This window comes from Rutidosis leptorrhynchoides, unplaced genomic scaffold (assembly GCF_046630445.1).
Source record: "Rutidosis leptorrhynchoides isolate AG116_Rl617_1_P2 unplaced genomic scaffold, CSIRO_AGI_Rlap_v1 contig429, whole genome shotgun sequence".
Lineage (NCBI taxonomy): Eukaryota > Viridiplantae > Streptophyta > Magnoliopsida > Asterales > Asteraceae > Rutidosis > Rutidosis leptorrhynchoides.
This window is the reverse complement of record NW_027266660.1, coordinates 20,905-39,826: the sequence shown is the minus strand read 5'-3', so window position 1 is coordinate 39,826 and position 18,922 is coordinate 20,905. Positions and strand designations below refer to the sequence as shown.

The following is an 18,922-nucleotide window of genomic DNA, read 5'->3' as shown; positions in this document are numbered from 1 at the left end:
CATCGAAGAGATCCCCTTTTTAGCCGAAAATCGTGCAAAGCCTCAAACACATAGATCGAAGGCTGGCGGTGAATGCGGCGGTAAAGTCCATTTAAAGCTTTTTTTACCGTTTCGTTCCTGCGGGACGTAGCCTTATCGAAAAGATCTCTTTGGTCATTTCTGACCTTTTTCTTTTAGCGTAGTGGAGTGGAAAGTTTGGGGGGAGAATAGACTTTTAAGTATTGATTGCTAATGCAACTCCCATCTTTCCACACCATTTGCTTTCTACCCAGTTCAACTCGTGGATTATACTGAATTCGGTTATGTCGGTCGAACCGAGAAGTTTATTTATTTATTTTTTCATCCTCTAACTTTGAATTTTGCAGACACATGGTCCCATTTAAAAAATATACTTGCTATTGTGGACAAAAATTAAGCTTCGATTTTTCTACGCAAATCAAGTCCAGGGTTAGTAGTATGCAATAAGCATATAATTAAGCACGTCATAATGGTTGATTTCTATACTGCACGTGAGATCCTAAGCGACTTTTAAAATAAGTTTAATTTTAAATTTCAACCTCATTTTTTTCATTTGATTTCAACTTCATTTACTTTCACACGACAATTAATATTTTAAATTTAACCACACATGGTTAAAGATCTCATTAATTTCGCTTTTGATTTTATCAATAATAAATAACATATATATTATCACATTTTTATTCATTCTCGGAATCACGGTGACTTTTAAAATAAGTTTCACGCGTTAGCACGAGTCCAATCGTAGTATATATATATATATATTCCCTAATATGATCAAATATTTAAGAGTACAATAGTTCTAAATTAGTAGTACATATTGATGATGATCATCACATTGGAGTAATTGTGTATAATCATTACGGAGTAATATTTATCGATCTGATGTTTAACGTATTGAGTGGAAAGAAGTGCAAGGTCTGATATTATATCTCTCTTAATCTGATGAACTAATGCAAATATATAGTTTCTTATAAAAATGAGGAGGGATTTAGCTAAATATATTATTCTTTCTATATCTTTCACGTCTCAAATCACCGTGATATATGAAAATAAAGTAATCAAACCTCGAACCTCAATGTTTAACTATAAGAGATGAAATTGGTCGTTCAGTGCTAACGTCGTTAGATTTATCCGAAATGGAGCCTTGTCAGTTAATAATTTTTTTCATAAGAAGAATAAGAATGGGCTTTTTATCCACGTCTGATGATTCATATAATATTTTATTGGCTCTATTTGCCAGCTAGGCATGATTTCCGACAAATCTAATGCCGTTAGATTTGAATGACCAATTTCATCTGATGTAATAAACATCGAAGCTCAATTACTTGATCGAGATGCGAAAATAATAGGGACCATAGTTTAAGGTTTTCTCATCTGTTTGTTTTCAAAAAATTTAGACATTTACGTTTTGTACGCTGCCTCAGCATCCAGCTTGGCTGTTGAAGCAGGTGGTTGGTGTTCGTTCCTCAAGTGATTTTGAATTTTTGATTCTGAAGCCTTATAAGTGAGTTAGTGAGCGAGTTATTAATAATCGATCTCAGTTGTATCAAACATTAATTGGCAGACTTCAATTAACCTCCAATTATACCTAGCTCGAGTCTTCCTCGAGTCCTCTCGGTTATACTAAGATTGCTTTGAATTACAGCAGTTCCAAGGACAAGAACTTTCACACCAGAACGACTATTACGAGTACATTTTTAATAACCAAATAAGCACAAATCAATCATGATCACACATTTTAAACAATACAATACAAAGAAGCTGTATATATAATGTTAAGGATGGATGGGGTAATTTCAAGGGCGCAGGCCAAGTTGCTTTCTGGTTTTGCCAATGAACAAGTCACCTGATTTGATTATTCCAGGGATGCGGCCGCTGATGGTCACAAGCGGGAACTGAGCAACGCCATCTTTCCTACCAAGCGAGACAAGTGCCACGTCAGCACCTGCTGCCTTATAAACCGCCAGTTTGCTCTGCTCTCCACCACCTGATGTCAATACCTTAACATTCTTTGCAACCACCCCAGCATGTTTTTCAGCCAAGTAGCCTTGTTTCAGTTCCTGTGAAGAAATCATGCATAATATTATAATGTAAATATATAAACTAGTCAACAAGATCCAATAATGCATCATGTTTGCATGTCCCTCAACAGATGTACTCCCCCGGTATTCCAATATACTCTTAGGAGTCGTTTTGTTTTTAAAATTCATTGAAAAGTTGATTATCTAGTCATTATTAACAACACAACTTACTGGTATGTCTGTAATATCTCCGATGGCAAAAATGTTTGCATGTCCCTCAACTCTCAAATTAGCGTCAACCATCAACCTTCCTTTGCCATCCAACTTATCCTTCAACATGCTCTCTTTCAGCCATCCTGAGCCAGACGGTTTTCCAATACATAGGAAATAGCAATCCGCCTTTACACTCTCTCCACTAGAGGTTTCATAGCAGCCATCTGCATCTTTCCCCTCCAGATCGACAGTCTGATTCAACTTGACATCAACACCCTTTGATTTCAACCACGATAGAGCCTTTCTAGAAGCTTTTTCTCCAACAAATTCCATCAATCTAGGACCCTTATGTACAAGAGTCACCTGCTTACCAGGATAATCCACTGCTATTTCAGCAGCAAGTTCTACTCCTGTGGGACCTCCTCCGACCACCAAAATGGAATTTGCAGCCGTTATTTTGTCGTTATCTTCTTCGAACAGTTTAATCCTCTCATCTCTACTCTGAGGAAGATTGTATCTGTGCCCAGTGGCGATAATACAATAGTCAAACGGAATTCGTGTTCCATCGGCCGTATGCACCTCCGTTTCGGTTATATCGACTGCTGCTGAAGTTACAAGCTTTCCCTTGGTCAGGTAGTCTTTATGGTAAACCACAGATCTATTCGAGAAAGTTGGTTCCACCATTGACCTTAATTCTGCCCATAATATCTCCATATACTCCTTCCTGCAATTTTAATACGGAAATTTTGTTAATCAATTTATGCTAATTTTCAGCTAGTGCTCAGTTGCAGCTAGATGAAGAACAGAGTTATGAACGCCCAAATACGCAGATAGAATAATCCTAAACAAATAAACCCTAAAAACCTAATTTGTTCATATCATTCAATTCAATCACTGGCATAATCAATTGAGCTTATATAATCAAATTCCAATACAATCAGCAGAAGAAGAAGAAGACGCAAAAGCTATAAACCTAAAGAAAAATTGAATTGCTTACTGGTCAACGAGGGTAACATCAAAATCGTTCTGAAGAAACACGGCGGCGTGAGCACCACCAATGCCACCACCAACTATGACGACTCTCTTTCCTTCCATTGTTTCGTAATTGGGATTCCGCTAATAAAAAATCTTTTTTTTTAGGGATTTCAATTGAATGGAATTGATGAATATAAGAAAGAAGAAAGTGGCCGTTGGTATTTAAATGAACTCGTTGAGTTGGATTCCAGCGTGTCTTTTTCTAAATATAATATTTTATTGTCAACGATTGGCGCGTTTTTTTTTTTTTACTTCTTAATACGGCATATAACTGTTACAAAAGATTTTTTATTATTTTTTTATTTTATTATTGTTATTTTGACTACGTATTTTTTTATTTCTGTTACATTAAGAATTTTGTTAGTCAATGTTCGACCCAATATATCAAATGAATTTAAGAATAATATATGAAGTTAAAGAATGTTCTCTATTTTCTATTAAAAAATATTTGATGTCTTTTTTCAGTCTATAGTCAATACAATAGTCATCTTTTACCAGCTTACAAAATTATTTTTCCAAAAATGAAGATTATACAACTTCATTAATTAAATGATTCAACAAGAATTCTTTCATCTAAAAAAAAAATGATTCAACAAGGATGACATCATGCAAAGCTACAGTACTTGACCGCTTCTAGATATTCCAACTTTATAATTATCGGATTTCATGTTGTTCGAATATGCCTAAACTAAATGGACAAAATCGATAAAAAAAATTAAAAAAATAAATATATTATTATATATTCGGTTAAGAAAATATTACGTGACTGTTTTATTAGTTTATTTTACTTTTACTAATCCTTCCCTCTTTATTTAATTGTCATATTTTTTATATAAAATATATAAATATATAAAAATATAATATTTAATAATATAATTTTATTTTTTAAAATTTTAATTTAATAAGATATATTTTACTGGAAAGATAGAACAAGAAATTGGCTTAACTTAATAGATAAACTCGAGTCAATGTTCTAAGTTGATTGTTTCGAATGAATTGTATGCACATCAAGATTCTAACATATTGGAGACTCGATATATATAGTCGTTTAACATCAAAAGAAGATATATATGATTGTGATTTCATGGCCATTTAAACACAATTAAAAATATCGATTAGAACAATGATTTAATGGTCAAAGTATCGTCTTCATCTTAAACAAGAAATTGTAACCAAATAAAAAAAATGATAATCACAAACTTGCTATACTCAATTTTCTAAAGTTTTTTTTATCAAAAAAAGATAAAAATGAAATTCTAAAGTTAGTAGATAAAAGTAAATACTGAGATTTCCAATCTCAGATTTCTAAAGATAGTAGAAATACTGAAAATTTCACTCTAGTCCCTAAATTTCATAAACATTGAAAATGAAACTTTATTTTAGACAGCAAATTGAATCATTTGGACTTCAATTAGGTTTCAGATGCAGTAGACTAATATGATTCTGTCGCCATCTTTAGACTTTAACCCATACATTTTTTTTTCATTTTCAAACTTGAGCTAGCTAAATTGATTTTGTTCATTCTACAGGGTCTTAATTAACACTGTTGCTAGTCTTCGAGGATGTAAGTGGAAGGAAAATTACTCTTTGGGTCAAAACTCGATAGTGTCAAGTCGGCGAAAATTTTGTACTGAAAAGAAAAGTAATTTATTCAAAAATGGCAATTTCGTAATTTATAGTTTGTACACATCAGCGATGACGCAATGCATATAGGGGCCAATGGCAATTTCTGGTGCGACAACGAGTCGTTGTCTGGGTCAGACAACCAGTCTCCGTTACTTTTTCAATAATCTCACTCTCACCACCTATTTTATTTTAAGTAGATATTTATTTTTTTTGATACAATATTTTAAGTAGATAAGTATATTTATTTCAGTCTAAAATATTTGTATATGAAACAAAAATAAAGAAAAAAAGTGTAAAAAATAACCATATCTCTCTGAAAAATATATATATTTATATATACACACAGTAAACTCATTGAAAATTTATATATTTTAATAGAAATTAAAATTTTCAAATAATAAAGTAAAAGTTAAAACATTGGAATATAATCCATAATTTTGACTTTTGGGCCAATCGAACCTCTGGTAATGAGAAGTACCAAATCCATTTTAAAGTGAGTTGTTGAAGTCCTAGTACTTTCATAATATGGGCTAGGCCCAAAATATTGTTAATGTTAGTATGGGCCATTCTTTGGTGAATCTCGATCGATATGTTTACTTATTCAACAAGGTTCGTTTACTTGAGCTACAAGTTAAATCAACCATATAAGATGAGTTGATTTCATTAGGATTTTCTCAACCCTACCCATGCGGCCTCCTACCTCGTCATTCCTTGTACGTTTCCTTCTTCCTCATTAATGGTTTTATGGTTGTATAACATTAATAAATCATAACTATTTATTTTTTATTGCTTGTTAGAGATCATATACATGCATGGATTGCTTGTTTGTTCATATCTATTTTTTTAATTGAATCATGTTCAATAGATTCCATCCTCTTCAATCCAGTGAAAGACTCTCTCCATGGACTCCTGTCGATGACGTTATGATTAAAAAAGCGTGTTTATGAGTCGATAAACACAATTTCTTTACCATGACGACACCAACAAGATATTGAAGATTGTCTTTTCACCGAGTCGAGGAGGGGTGGAGCCTGTTGAATAATATATCGTTCTTTTCTTCTTTTCTGCATGCAATCGACATGGAAATCGAAGCTGACGGAAAGGGTTTGGGCCGATCAACAATGATCAGGTGTCTTTGAATCTTTTCTTATAGAAAGAGCTAATGCTCATTTCTCGGGGGATTAGGGGGATCTGGTCTGGTCCAAAGAAACCATCGTAGTACTCGGATCATTTGCAATGTATTGAAGAACAGTTGAGAAGATAACTGAGTCACTTTCTTTTACTAGGGTTTTCGTTTTCTTTATTTTGCAAGATTATTTAAAGATTTTATTATTTGTTTTCAGTAGACAATTATATATGAATTATAAAATAAATAGAATAATTAGGTTAAACTATATATCTATTGCTTGTTAGAGATCATGCATTGTTTGTTTGTTCATATCTATTTTTTTAATTGAATCATGTTCAATAGGTTCCATCCACTTCAATCCAATGTAAGATTGTCTCCATGGACTCCTGCCGATGACGTTATGATTAAAAAAGCGTGTTTATGAGTAGTTAAACATAATTTCTTCATCATGACGGCACCGGCAAGATACGGAAGATTTTCTTTCATTGGAGAGAAGGGTGTGATGGAGACTGTTGAATACATACCGATTATTTTAGCTGATCACTTTCTTTTATCAGGTTGCATTTTTCTTTATTTTCAGGGTTATTTAAAGATTTTATTATTTTGTTTTCAGCAGACTATTATGAATTATCAATAAAGAACCCTAGTTTGATGTTTTCTCATCTGTATGTTTTCAAGAAACTTGGCCTTTACGCTTTCTATGCTTCGTAAGCAATTAGCTTAGTTATTGAAGCAGCTGGTAATTGGTTTTCGTTTCGTCTAGCATCCGAAGCATGTTCGTCGTTGTTCCAAACTTGCTTTAGACATGTTTGTTCGTTTTCCAAACATATTTTAATCCGCATATAAGTAATTAACCATATGTAATTACTAATTAACAGAATTGTGCATATGTATAGTACTAGTGATTTTTTTACAGCCTTTTTGAATATTTGCAAGTGTGTTAGGATCTGAATTCTGAACATATTCGACCGGAATTGTTTGTTCGACATAGAAACTGTCAGTCAAATTTTACATTCAAAGTGGTTGACCAAATCCAATTCATGACATTAAATTAAATACTCCTGCTAACTAAGTTTAGTGTTTGGAGCCTTTAACCGATAAGGAGTATTTATTTTAGTCTAAAATATTTTTATATGATACTACATGAAAAAAAGCTCGAGAAAAATAATAGTAAAATAGCCATATCTCTCTGAAATAAAATGAAGTTTTTAATAGAAATTTTATATATTAATTAGAAAGTTAAACTTTTTATTCTGAAGGCGTAGTTATTTTATTAAGTTTAAACATTGGAATATCATGATTATCATCCATAATTTTGATTTTTGGGCCTCATAGATGGCCAAATGAACCTCCGGTCATTAGAAGTGCCAAATCCATTCTACAATGAAGTCATGGTACTTTCATAATGTAGGCCGGGCCCACAATCATGCTAATATCAGTATGGGCCATTCTTTGGTGAATCTGGGTGGAAGAAAGGTTCTATCATATTTTAAGTTTGCAACTGGATCCCCGAAACTACATTTTCATTCACCTGGATCCTTCCGTCTAGCAGCTGTGTCCTTGGCGTAAAATGACCGTCACTGTGACTGATATGTCAGTAGCGAGCCGTTAAACGTCATATGACGTGGAAAATAATCATAAAACAGCTGCCACGTGATCGTCCGTCTGCAAACGACGCGATACGTCACCTAACGAGTAAAGATTAGGGACCCAGGTAGTTTTTAAGTATAGTTTTAGGAGCCATTTGCTAATCTAGGAAACGTGTAGGGACCTGAAATGTCATTATTACGTCAAAATTATGGTAGATTTCATATGAATGGGGGGACGCTATCAATCATTATTAAAGAAAATTCATCATGTTCTAACTCGGAAATGTATATCACTAATTTTTGTCTTAATGGTACAACAATATTATGTAAGCCTGCTTAAACCATAATTATAAGCAGTAGCTTAAAAGTGGCTGATAATAATAAATTAATAATCTTTCAAAATAAATAAAATAATAAATCAATAATTTCCTCCAGTGTAGTAATTAGAATCAAGCTAGAGAGTAGAGAAAATCCACTATTTTTTTGTATTCATAACTCATTTCGCATTTCGATATAGAAATTTCATTACAAGATATTGTTTCAGAAAGTAAGATATAGGTAAGAATTGAATTAGATGTGGACGAAAAATAGAAAGGCATATGACATTCCAGGTAGGTGGGGATCAGCAATATGACTTAATCAAGTTGAAATTTAAGCAAACTATGAGGACCACCACGTTTCTCGTATCGCAACAAATCTGCTGTCAACGTGGCCTTTTGGAAACTACACGTATGAATGATTAGAGCATCTGCTAAACTCAAGTTTAAATCCCCAATCATTGCCAGTTACATATAAAAAATAAAAAAATTAAGATTCATATAATATGAATTTATTTATTTCATCGTATAAACTTAATATTTAAATCTCAATTTTAATTAAATAATTATAAATTAAAATGATAATAAAGATCGATTGGTGATAAGTAGTATTGTCCTACATTTTCAATGATAAAATATTAAAAAATATAAGTTAGGATGAAAAGAGAAGAACTTTCAAAAAAAATTTTGATGGGAAAAAGAAAGATGTGAGATTTATTTGTCGTGTCATTCACAAAAGTCCAAAATTAAAATTAAAATTTTATATTTGAATTTGACAATAAAAATGGTCTTAAGGACACTAATCATATACTTCCATAATTAAACAGATTCTAAGCATATACTTAGGTAGAAAAACCAGAAAACATGTATAGTTTCTAACTTTACTAACGTGATCTTACAAAGGAAAATGATTTGTGTGAAGACTAGGTAACAGATCGGAAAGGTAGAATCATTGATATTAAACTTAATATATAAATACTACGACGATACCACCGAGCCTCAATTTCACCGTGTGGAGTCGGCTATATGAATCCTCAACTTTTAAACACAAGAGCTATGTGTAACTCACATGCCGTGTTCCGAAGCATATATAATATATGTAATATAATATATATATATATATATGAAATCATCTAATGAAACATAAAAACATATATAACTAGCACTAATCTATAACTAAAATATATACCCTATAAATAAACCTAACAATAAACCTATTATCACTAACTAAACTATCTATAAAGTATCTGCTACATGAATACTCCGCCTCCACTCCCCTCTCTCCTCTACTAAGTCTTCTGAAATATCTAATAACTCTAAATCCTTCTTAATTATCTTCTCCCACGTGAGTCTAGGTCTCCCCCTTCCTATCCACTCTGTTCCTATATCTATATCCTCACACTTCCTAACCGGAGCATCTATAGGTCTACGTCTCACATGCCCGAACCACCTAAGTCTACCCTCTCTTATCTTCTCATCTATAGGTGCAACTTTAAGGTTCTCCTAATAGTCTCATTTTGGATTTTATCTTTTAATGTAAGTCCACTCAACCATCTCAACATCCGCATCTCTGCAACCTTAACCTTGTGCTCTTGTTGTTTCTTTATCGGCCAACATTCACTTCCATATAGAATAGCAGGTCTCACTATTGTTCTATAGAACTTCCCTTTGCGCCGACTTGAGATATGTCTATCACACAAGATACCTGTTGCTTTTCTCCATTTTGCCCATCCCGCTTGTATGCGATGAGCGACATCTTTATCAATCTCTCCATCTTGTTGTAGGATAGATCCTAAATATCGAAATCTATCGCATATAAAGACAGTAGTTAATTATTATTTCTTTCTTCTTTAATAGTTTTGACTTTTAAATATATATACAGTAAAACCTCGATAAATGAATGTTCGATAAATGAATAACCTCGACAAATGAATAATTTTTCCCGGTCCCGACTTGGGCTAAGAGGCTAAATGAATAATTTCGTTAAATGCATTATTGAATAATTTTCTTGAAATCCTTAAAGACCCTAGGTAAATATAAATGAATAATCATCACATTTTAAAAATATATATATATAAATATATAGAGATTTTTTTTTTCAAGCAACAATGTTCATACAATAAGTCATTCTTTTACAAAAAATGAGTCTATAGTTTTTTGCTTTTTTTTCCCACCAAAATTCATCTCATTCTTTATTTTTCCTAGCGCCAGCAAAACTTGAGGATTATTCTGCTCGTATTGAATAAAAAAAACCTTTAAATTAATAAAAAATCATTTATCGATAAATAAATAATCTCGCTAAACGAATATTTTTTTCTGGTCCCAAGAGTATTCATTTATCGAGGTTTTACTGTATATATACACATTACTTTTAAAAGTATATGGATAATAAAATAATCGGATACATTAAGTTTTCAAAGTTTTCAATGTAGTATTTTTTTTAAGATGGAAGTGGTATTTTTTTTAGGAAAAATTCTCTTTTAAAAATAAAAAGTAATCAAAATTAGAAAATACTAATTTTGAAAAAGTTATTTATTCATCATAAATGTTTTTATTTTTCTTCCCCTTCAAATGATTCTGTAAAGAAATCTTTCTACAAGTTATTTTGCTTGGCAAATCTCTCGATCATATGCGAATTTGCATATATAACCAACCCAAAAGGAGTCACTAATTTCCTAAACAGATAACTCTTTAAATCTAGCTAATGTTCTGAAGAAAACATTCGATCTTCGTAAGTTGAACAACAAAGAGCTCAGAACATCAACATGAGGATAGCTGGTTTCGTGGTCGGTAAGTACCTCATTCACTTGGAAGTATGTTCTATTGAGTGGGAAACAACCTCTTAGTGATGTTCTTAACGGTATGAGAAATATCACACGAACGATGTCTTTATTTTCCTCTCGGATTCAATAGCAATAAGAACTTATTGGGTCGTCGTAAATTTTGAGCCTTGAGAATTACATCTTTTCAAATGATTTTTGCAATGAAATCTTTCTACAAGTTATTTTGCCTGGCGAGCCTCTCGATCATATGCGAATTTGCATATATAACCAATTCAAAAAGAGTCGATAATTTCTTAAACAAATAGCTCTATAAATCTAGCTAATGTTCCAAAGATCACATTCGATCTTAGCAAGTTGAACAATGAAGATCTCGAAACATCAACAAGAAGATAGCTGGTTTTGTGGTCGGTTAGTATCTCATTCACTTGGGAATATGTTCCATTGAGTGGGAAACTACCTCTTAATAATGTTTTTAACGGTATCAAAAATATTCCACGAATGATGTCTTTATTGTCCTCTCAGATTCAATAGCAATAAGAACATATTGGATTGTCGCAAAATTCTGAGCCTTGAAATCTTTTCACAGCCTATTTAATCGAGTTTGGAGTTTCACTAGCTTCCTATATGGCCAGAAGATATGGAACATTGTCATCTTCTTCATGTTTTGTATTAATCACTCGAGCTACAATTGACTATATATATTTGGTATATATCTATACACATCACGTGATAATGTATATAATTAACCTAATTAATATATGTAAATGTGTATTTGTTTTATGTATGTAAGAGCTACGTTTTCTTCTAAATATTTTTAAAAGATATTTTCTTGCGAATTGAAAGTCTTAACTAAAAAACACATATTTAAAAATGTTTAAAGCAAGACGATTACACCCATATAAAATATCGTTGTTTTAACTAATGAAAATGAGGAATTGCATGTTGCTTTCTGTGGTAAGATACTAATTATTCAGAGACAAGTTGGGAAGTCCAATGCTTGAAAGTAGGCAAAGCACATGCTAAGCTCACTTGTATTATGTGCAAAAACAGTATACCTCATCTCCGATGCACATTGCTTTGTTCCTTTGAAATTAATAATACACTAATTAATCATGGTTCTTTGCTTTGTCAACTCTTTTCGTTTTTTTGTATCTTTCTTTTTGTACTTTGTTATTTTTGTTCAGTCCTAATTAAAACTCTGTTTAATTATCTATAAGTAAATAACTAATTCACCTCATAAATTCGTTTGTTGTGTGGAATTGAACTCAGCAAAATACTGTTTAATTTCGAGAGAAAGCAATAATAAAAGACGTGGGTTCTATTTCTCTATGTTAGTAGGGCATACATCCTCCAAATATCACCATCACTCATCGACTACTACAATTATAATTTCCCAAAAAATCTATAAAAATAATCCAACAGTACTTAATTATTTCCTTCCTTAATTATAGAATATATATGACTTATGAGACCTTTGCGAGTCTTCGTAGACCAGCTGGATTTGTCGGCGTGGATTTAAGCATACCCATGATCAAGTAATTAACTCACACTCACACACACTACACACTTTATTTTTTCACGTATACTTGTCATTTTTGTAATGTGGTATAGATGTGAAATTTTCATCTAAAATGAAATTAAAGGACTTGCATTACCATATAAAAAAAAGACATACATTTTATGAATGGAACAAAGCCATTATTTAAACTATAGTGTAGTGGCTATAGTCAAGGTCCGATTCCGATTCAAAATTAGTACTTAATGGGTTTTAAATTTATGAAATCAAATTAAATTGAAAATTTTATAGAACCCAATAAAATCATGATTTCGTTGTAGACGATTCCAATTCAATTTCAAATAAGTTTTAAAAAAATAAAATCGAAATGGAGACATAAAATTTCCAGTTCCTGATCAGTGCCGAAACGGAAACCATATCGAACAATTTGATTTGATTTTGACTCGATTCGATTCCCTGACCATGTCTAAGCGTGATGATGTACCGATGAATCTATATTATAGATTCGTCATAGTAAGTATAAAATGTTACCAGTATTTTACGGACACACATTTATCTTTTCGAAAATATTTTCATCAAATATTACTCCCTCCACATTCGAATAGACGTTATTTTGACTTTTTAAATTCATTTATAAAATCATATTACTATATTTGCAGATAATAATAATGGTTATAAATAACTACTTTTGTTTTTTTTACATTTCCAATAGAATTCTAACCTTCAATCTATCGATGACGAAAACGATGCCTAACCATTAGACCATTAATCCATATAACTATTCAAAGACAGTAATATATTTCTCGCTAGATTAGTTTCTTTGTGGGGTTTCCCTGATTAACATGACGAGAAATCCAATATTGTTGTACATATTATCGAATCCAAACATGTCGATCCCCACACAGTCTCTGTAATAAGTAAACAAAAAGGGAAAAACAAAGAAAATGAAGAAGAGAGTGAGATCAGTACTCTTTACTTACTTTTAAAGTGTGAAATAAGTATAAACTGACTGACTGACGAAACGATTATTATATCTCTCATTCACTCAACCACCTCTCTCTCTCTCTCTTCATTACAAATGCGTTATGAATGAAAAATCTAACCGAAGCGAAGAAACAGCCAATGAATTAGGAAACTGACATTGTATTGATTCGATCGATCGGCGATTCCGCCATTTCTTAAGAAAATGCAGTGATCTTGGAGTTGTAGTAATAGATTTGTACTAATTTATTTGATTGATTGATTCGGGGAACGAAGAAGAAGAAGATATGGAGTCTCGAATGGATCATTATGAGATCATGGAGCAGATCGGTCGTGGTGCCTTTGGTGCCGCCATTCTCGTCCATCACAAAGCTGAAAAGAAAAAGTAACTTCAAAATGTCTATATGTAGTGTTTGTTCATATTGCGAATGAGCTAGTTTGAGGGATACATTGATGTTTGATTGTTCTAATTTCTTTTTTAGGTATGTGTTGAAGAAGATCCGGCTTGCACGGCAAACTGAACGTTGCCGGAGATCTGCTCATCAAGAGGTCAATGCAGTGTATCCTTAGTTTAGATATCTAAGCAGATTTGTTATTCTCATTCAGTGTAGTGTTCTGATTCTGGTGGATTTTTTCGTGTGTAGATGGCTTTGATTGCGCGTATTCAACATCCTTATATTGTTGAATTCAAGGAAGCTTGGGTTGAGAAAGTAAGATTTCCTTGTATGTTAACTCGTTAAAATGTGAAACATCACTGCTTTTACCTATTTGAAAAATAAATAAGTGTGATATTTGGTAATGCAGGGTTGCTATGTTTGCATTGTCACTGGATACTGCGAGGGAGGAGACATGTGAGCTTTAAAAAGTTTGATTTTTTTTCCATAATGTACTTTATTTGTTGTTATATTCATTTCGCTGTTGTAATTGTAACAGGGCTGAGCTGATGAAGAAATCGAATGGGATTTACTTCCCTGAGGAGGTACTTTTTTGGTTCTGAAGATATTTTTCTTAAAGCTTTCTCATATGGGTTTTGAAGTTTTGCTTGTGCCTTCATGCTAATACACCAAGCATTTCTCAGAAACTCTGCAAGTGGTTCACTCAATTGCTGTTAGCTGTTGACTATCTCCATGGAAATTATGTTCTACATCGTGACCTAAAGGTACGTGTTCTAGGAATTTGAATGTCAAGGAAATTTTAGCTGTCATTGCAAGACTAACTAACCATCGAGTTAATATTGTTGCCAGTGTTCAAATATTTTTCTTACCAAAGATCAAGATATCCGCCTGGGTGAGTTTTAACTTCATCTTTTTTGATCTAGTAGTTTTTCCTTTCAGTTGAATGGAGTTGCCAATTGACTTATCTTCCTTCTGGTTTTAGGGGATTTTGGACTTGCTAAAACTTTAAAGGCAGATGATTTGGCTTCCTCCGTATGTATTATTTGTGAGCTTCTTTTAAGTTTGTCGTTGCTTTATAATTATCATTGAAAAGTTGAAACAACAGAGTTTATGCTACTTCTTTCCTTCAGCTAGACTGATGAGCTCAACTCAGTGATATTTTATACTATGACCCCTCACTTGATGACTTACATTGATATTGAGGCTAGCAATCAAACTGTTCCATGTTGGAACAATGATCAATTCAAATAATTTGGAATGTAGTATACATAGCTAATACTCCTTCTTTGAGGGAAAGATCAATATAGCTTTTTAGCTTAGTGCTACAATGTAATATTCATTTATGTGCTGATCCTGAATCTCAATGGCATTAATATGGAGGAAATGTAAGAAAAATACGGGAGCTAAATGTTCCTTTTTTAATTACATTCCAGGTGGTTGGAACTCCCAATTACATGTGTCCAGAGCTTCTTGCTGATATTCCGTATGGTTTCAAGTCTGATATTTGGTCCTTGGGTATGTATCTTTATCTATGCATTTGTGTATTCTTGTTATGCGTTGCATTGACCTTGTATAAAGGTATAAAAAAATGACCTTACATGGTTTATCGTCAAACAGGATGCTGCGTTTATGAGATGGCTGCTCATCGTCCGGCTTTTAAGGCTTTTGTAAGTTTTTTCGTGGATTTCCACTTAATATTGGTCGAGCAAGTTTTCATTTTTCTTACTTATCACTAAATGTTGTAATTTGCTTTATTTATTATTTTTCTGGTTTCAGGATATGGCAGGGTTGATAAGCAAGATTAATCGCTCATCTATTGGCCCTTTACCATCATGCTACTCTCCAGTCTTGTAAGTTTTTGTGACTGTTTGTCCACTTGAAAATGTGCGACTCTGTCTTTTCACTTTCTTCTCCCTTTTTCCCTCTTTGTATGTAGGGGAATGTAGCTGATAGTGTCAACTCTTTGTTCAATGACGGTTTTACTTTTTTCATTCTGCTGATTTGACTCAAATATAGATAACAATAAAACTTATTTTTATGTTACAAACACAGGAAGACACTCATCAAGGGCATGCTCAGAAAGAATCCTGAACATCGCCCAACTGTAAGTACCTTTTTAGGGATTACTGTTTCAACTTGATGAATTTGTCGCTGTTGTACTTTATTCTAAATTTCTAACATTCATAATTTTCACTCTGGTCAGGCATCCGAGCTATTGAAGCATCCTTATCTGCAAGCTTATGTTGATCAGTTCCGTCCATCCTTGAATCCCCCGACTGGCTTTTTGCGAGAGAAGCCCAATTCCGCATCTCATGATACTCGAAGAAATATGGCCGAAAGCCAAAACAGCAATAGTTCAACTAGTGATAAAGATAGTTTGCTCTCATGTGATAGAAACACTTCACCAAGTGTTCCAAACAGCAAACATACTAGTGCTAGTGAATTGGCTTCGATTGATGATGAAGATGGATCTGATCAGCCCTTGACTAGTGAAGAAGAGAATAGTTTGCATATTTCCTCTGTCAAACTTGTTAAAGATGAAAGCGGATCCAACGCTCCATTGGAAGTGAAACATCCCAAAACCATTAAGAGTATAATGATGGCCTTAAAAGAAGGTAAAGCAAGAGAAAGTAGTTCCCCGATGAGAAGTAGCCGAACAAAACTTGGAGGTGCACTGATTCAGAGACTTAATGTCGTCGAAGCTTCACCTAATAAAGTCAGTAAACCTTCTTTAAACTCCAACACAACAGATATAGCAACAGCAAAAGCAGCCTTAGATCCCTCCAAACGAGTACAAGGATCATTTCCTTTGAAACCTGTGATCGAGTCACCCTTGAAGACCAAACCTAGGCATGAAGGGATTCCTCCATCCGGTCCTACGAAACACGAAGACGGACTTTCTTCTAAGTCCCGGCAAAAAACTCCTCCTTCCAATGTGGTTAAACGATCTTTACTTCCAGTTCCAGGACGTACGGTGGTAAATATCCCTAAGCTGGTCCCCACAGAAGTGACTAAGGAGCCAGAAAAGACACCCAATAGGCAACTTTCACTTATTCCTATCCCAAGTCATAACAAGGCTCAAACTGGCACTTCCAAGGGACTACAAACAGATAGTAGCACTTCAGCTTCGTCTTCATTGACGATTCAAGCATATGAGATTTGTGATGATGCAACAACTCCTTTTGTCGATCTGACCGAGCAGATATCTTCCCATAATGACATACCCACCAGGCCCGAAAGCTTAGGAGATTTATCTCCTTCATTACATTCACATTCCAAGATACCTGCAAACATTCCGGATATCAGACAAGAATTTGTTACGCGTTTGGTAGAATCTCCTCCGACAGCCTTAGATCTCCTAAATACCACGTCTGGTGTTGGGAAGTCGAGTTCAGATGCAGCTTTGGATTCCCCTGTATGGAACAGTCAGAATTCCCTTACGTGCTCATTACAAAATCCCTCATTACAAACTCCTTCGGTGACCTTAGACACTCCAAAAATCACTCAGCTTGAAGGTAAATCAAATCCAGATGCAACCCCAACACGTGGTAGCAGAGAGCGGTCTAGTGATGATAATGAAGGATTGAACCAAATCGCTTGTATTGACAGAACAAGTAGTGGTAGGATTGAATCAAATCTAGAGTCCACTACTGGAGGTGATGATAGTTTTACTAATCGTAAAGGCTTATTATCTTCTGTTGTGGAAATGACACCTTCTGTCGCCTCACCCAATTCACAGATCCAAACAGCTTCATCAATCGAAAAGCTTCCATCGGTCTTTGATGACGTCATACATGTTATACGGCATAGCAGTTTCCGTGTCGGGAGTGAGTCAGCTGTGAAGGAATCCGTAGTGGAGATGGGAGGGCAAAATATAGATGTTGGAAAGCTAATAAATGCTTCAAGGGAAGAATTCGATGTTAGAAACAAGAATCTTAAAACACCTGAAAATACATCCGATCTCTGTAGTGTCAAAGAAATGGATACAAGGAACCATTGCCCTGTTCCTTCCGACCAAATCAAGCCCACGACGGAAGAGGAAACTCCTCCGGCGAAGGAAATTTTGGATGTGAAATCTTTCAGGCAGAGAGCTGAAGCACTTGAAGGGCTATTAGAACTATCTGCAGAGTTATTACAGCATAATAGATTGGAAGAGCTAGCAGTTGTTCTAAAACCTTTCGGGAAAGATAAAGTCTCCCCAAGGGAAACAGCTATCTGGTTAGCAAAGAGTCTTAAAGGGATGATGATTGATGAATCAGGTCGGAGCACCTGATCAGTCGAACCAAGTAAGCCATATCTATTTCCTTGCAGCATTTTAAAAAGTATTCATACCAGAGTACCATTTGAATTTTTTAAACGCAATAGTCAGGTTCAGGTCTGATTCCTTTTTCTTGAATTTGTAATTCTTTCTGTGTACATATCGACCGACCATATACATATCACACGACATTGTCTTCAACCCCAATCGTAAGGAAGGATATATAGCGGTATTTGGTATATGCATGTTTGAATTCAATAATGCAAAATGGTTGCTCTCTTCAAGCTCTATTTATACGAGGAACCAAACAAATTCCCTCTCAAATTGGAGCTCTTTGCTGTTCAGGTCCCTGGAAAAATGGCAAAGATAAAATTTTGCCTCCCAACGTTTTAAAGAGTGGAGATTGGTCTCTGGAATCTGGATACGTTGTCAAATGCCAGGGGGAAACTTAACGGGACGTTAACTGATAGGTCGCAAATCTAACGACGACGTGTAACGTCAAGGACCATTTGATAGATGGAACCGGAGTTCAAGGATGGCGATGTTACGTGGTTAAGTTATAGGAGCTGGATGGTAATCTTGCAACACTTTAGGGAGCTTGGGCTTCTAATAATAATTCTATTATTTTTGTATGTACTTTAGGGAGTAGATTTTTGTTTTTATTTTCTTTTATTTCAATGTGATGAACTGTTTATAATGATTGCATAATTTAACAAAATAAAAACAATTACAATTATTTGTAAAATGATTTTACAATGCTTATACTACTAAGTATAGTAAAACAAATTTGGATTGGAGAGAATCAAATTTTAGTCATAAAAAATAAACTAATCAAGAAAAATCTTTATATTACTTTTGTGAAAAGTCAAATGGAGTCAAAAAATCTCATTAGTTTGACAAAATAGGGGGAGTATTTTTTTTACCATAATTTAAAAGCGCAATTGCCGATATAAAGTCGCATTTTCTCGATCAGTAATCCACAATTTTATTGTCGCTTTCATTTTCTTAGACTGCATAATGAATGCTTGCATTGAATGT

The 18,922-nt window shown here is 33.8% G+C and overlaps 2 protein-coding genes across 2 annotated transcripts; one reads left to right on the top strand and one right to left on the bottom strand.

Moving 5' to 3' along the window:
* Positions 1-1,817: 1,817 nt before the first annotated feature.
* LOC139883636 (uncharacterized) lies at positions 1,818-3,350 on the bottom strand. The gene is made up of 3 exons (XM_071867789.1): positions 3,253-3,350; positions 2,274-2,979; positions 1,818-2,081 (listed from the first exon to the last, which is right to left on the bottom strand). The coding sequence occupies exons 1-3, from the start codon at positions 3,348-3,350 to the stop codon at positions 1,818-1,820; spliced, it is 1,068 nt and encodes a 355-aa protein (XP_071723890.1).
* A 10,168-nt stretch (positions 3,351-13,518) lies between these two features.
* LOC139883632 (serine/threonine-protein kinase Nek5) lies at positions 13,519-17,899 on the top strand. Its single transcript, XM_071867784.1, has 13 exons — positions 13,519-13,616; positions 13,714-13,780; positions 13,876-13,941; positions 14,036-14,082; positions 14,165-14,210; positions 14,310-14,390; positions 14,476-14,518; positions 14,609-14,658; positions 15,060-15,141; positions 15,244-15,293; positions 15,403-15,476; positions 15,679-15,730; positions 15,830-17,899. The coding sequence occupies exons 1-13, from the start codon at positions 13,519-13,521 to the stop codon at positions 17,897-17,899; spliced, it is 2,826 nt and encodes a 941-aa protein (XP_071723885.1).
* The last annotated feature ends 1,023 nt before the right edge of the window (positions 17,900-18,922 follow it).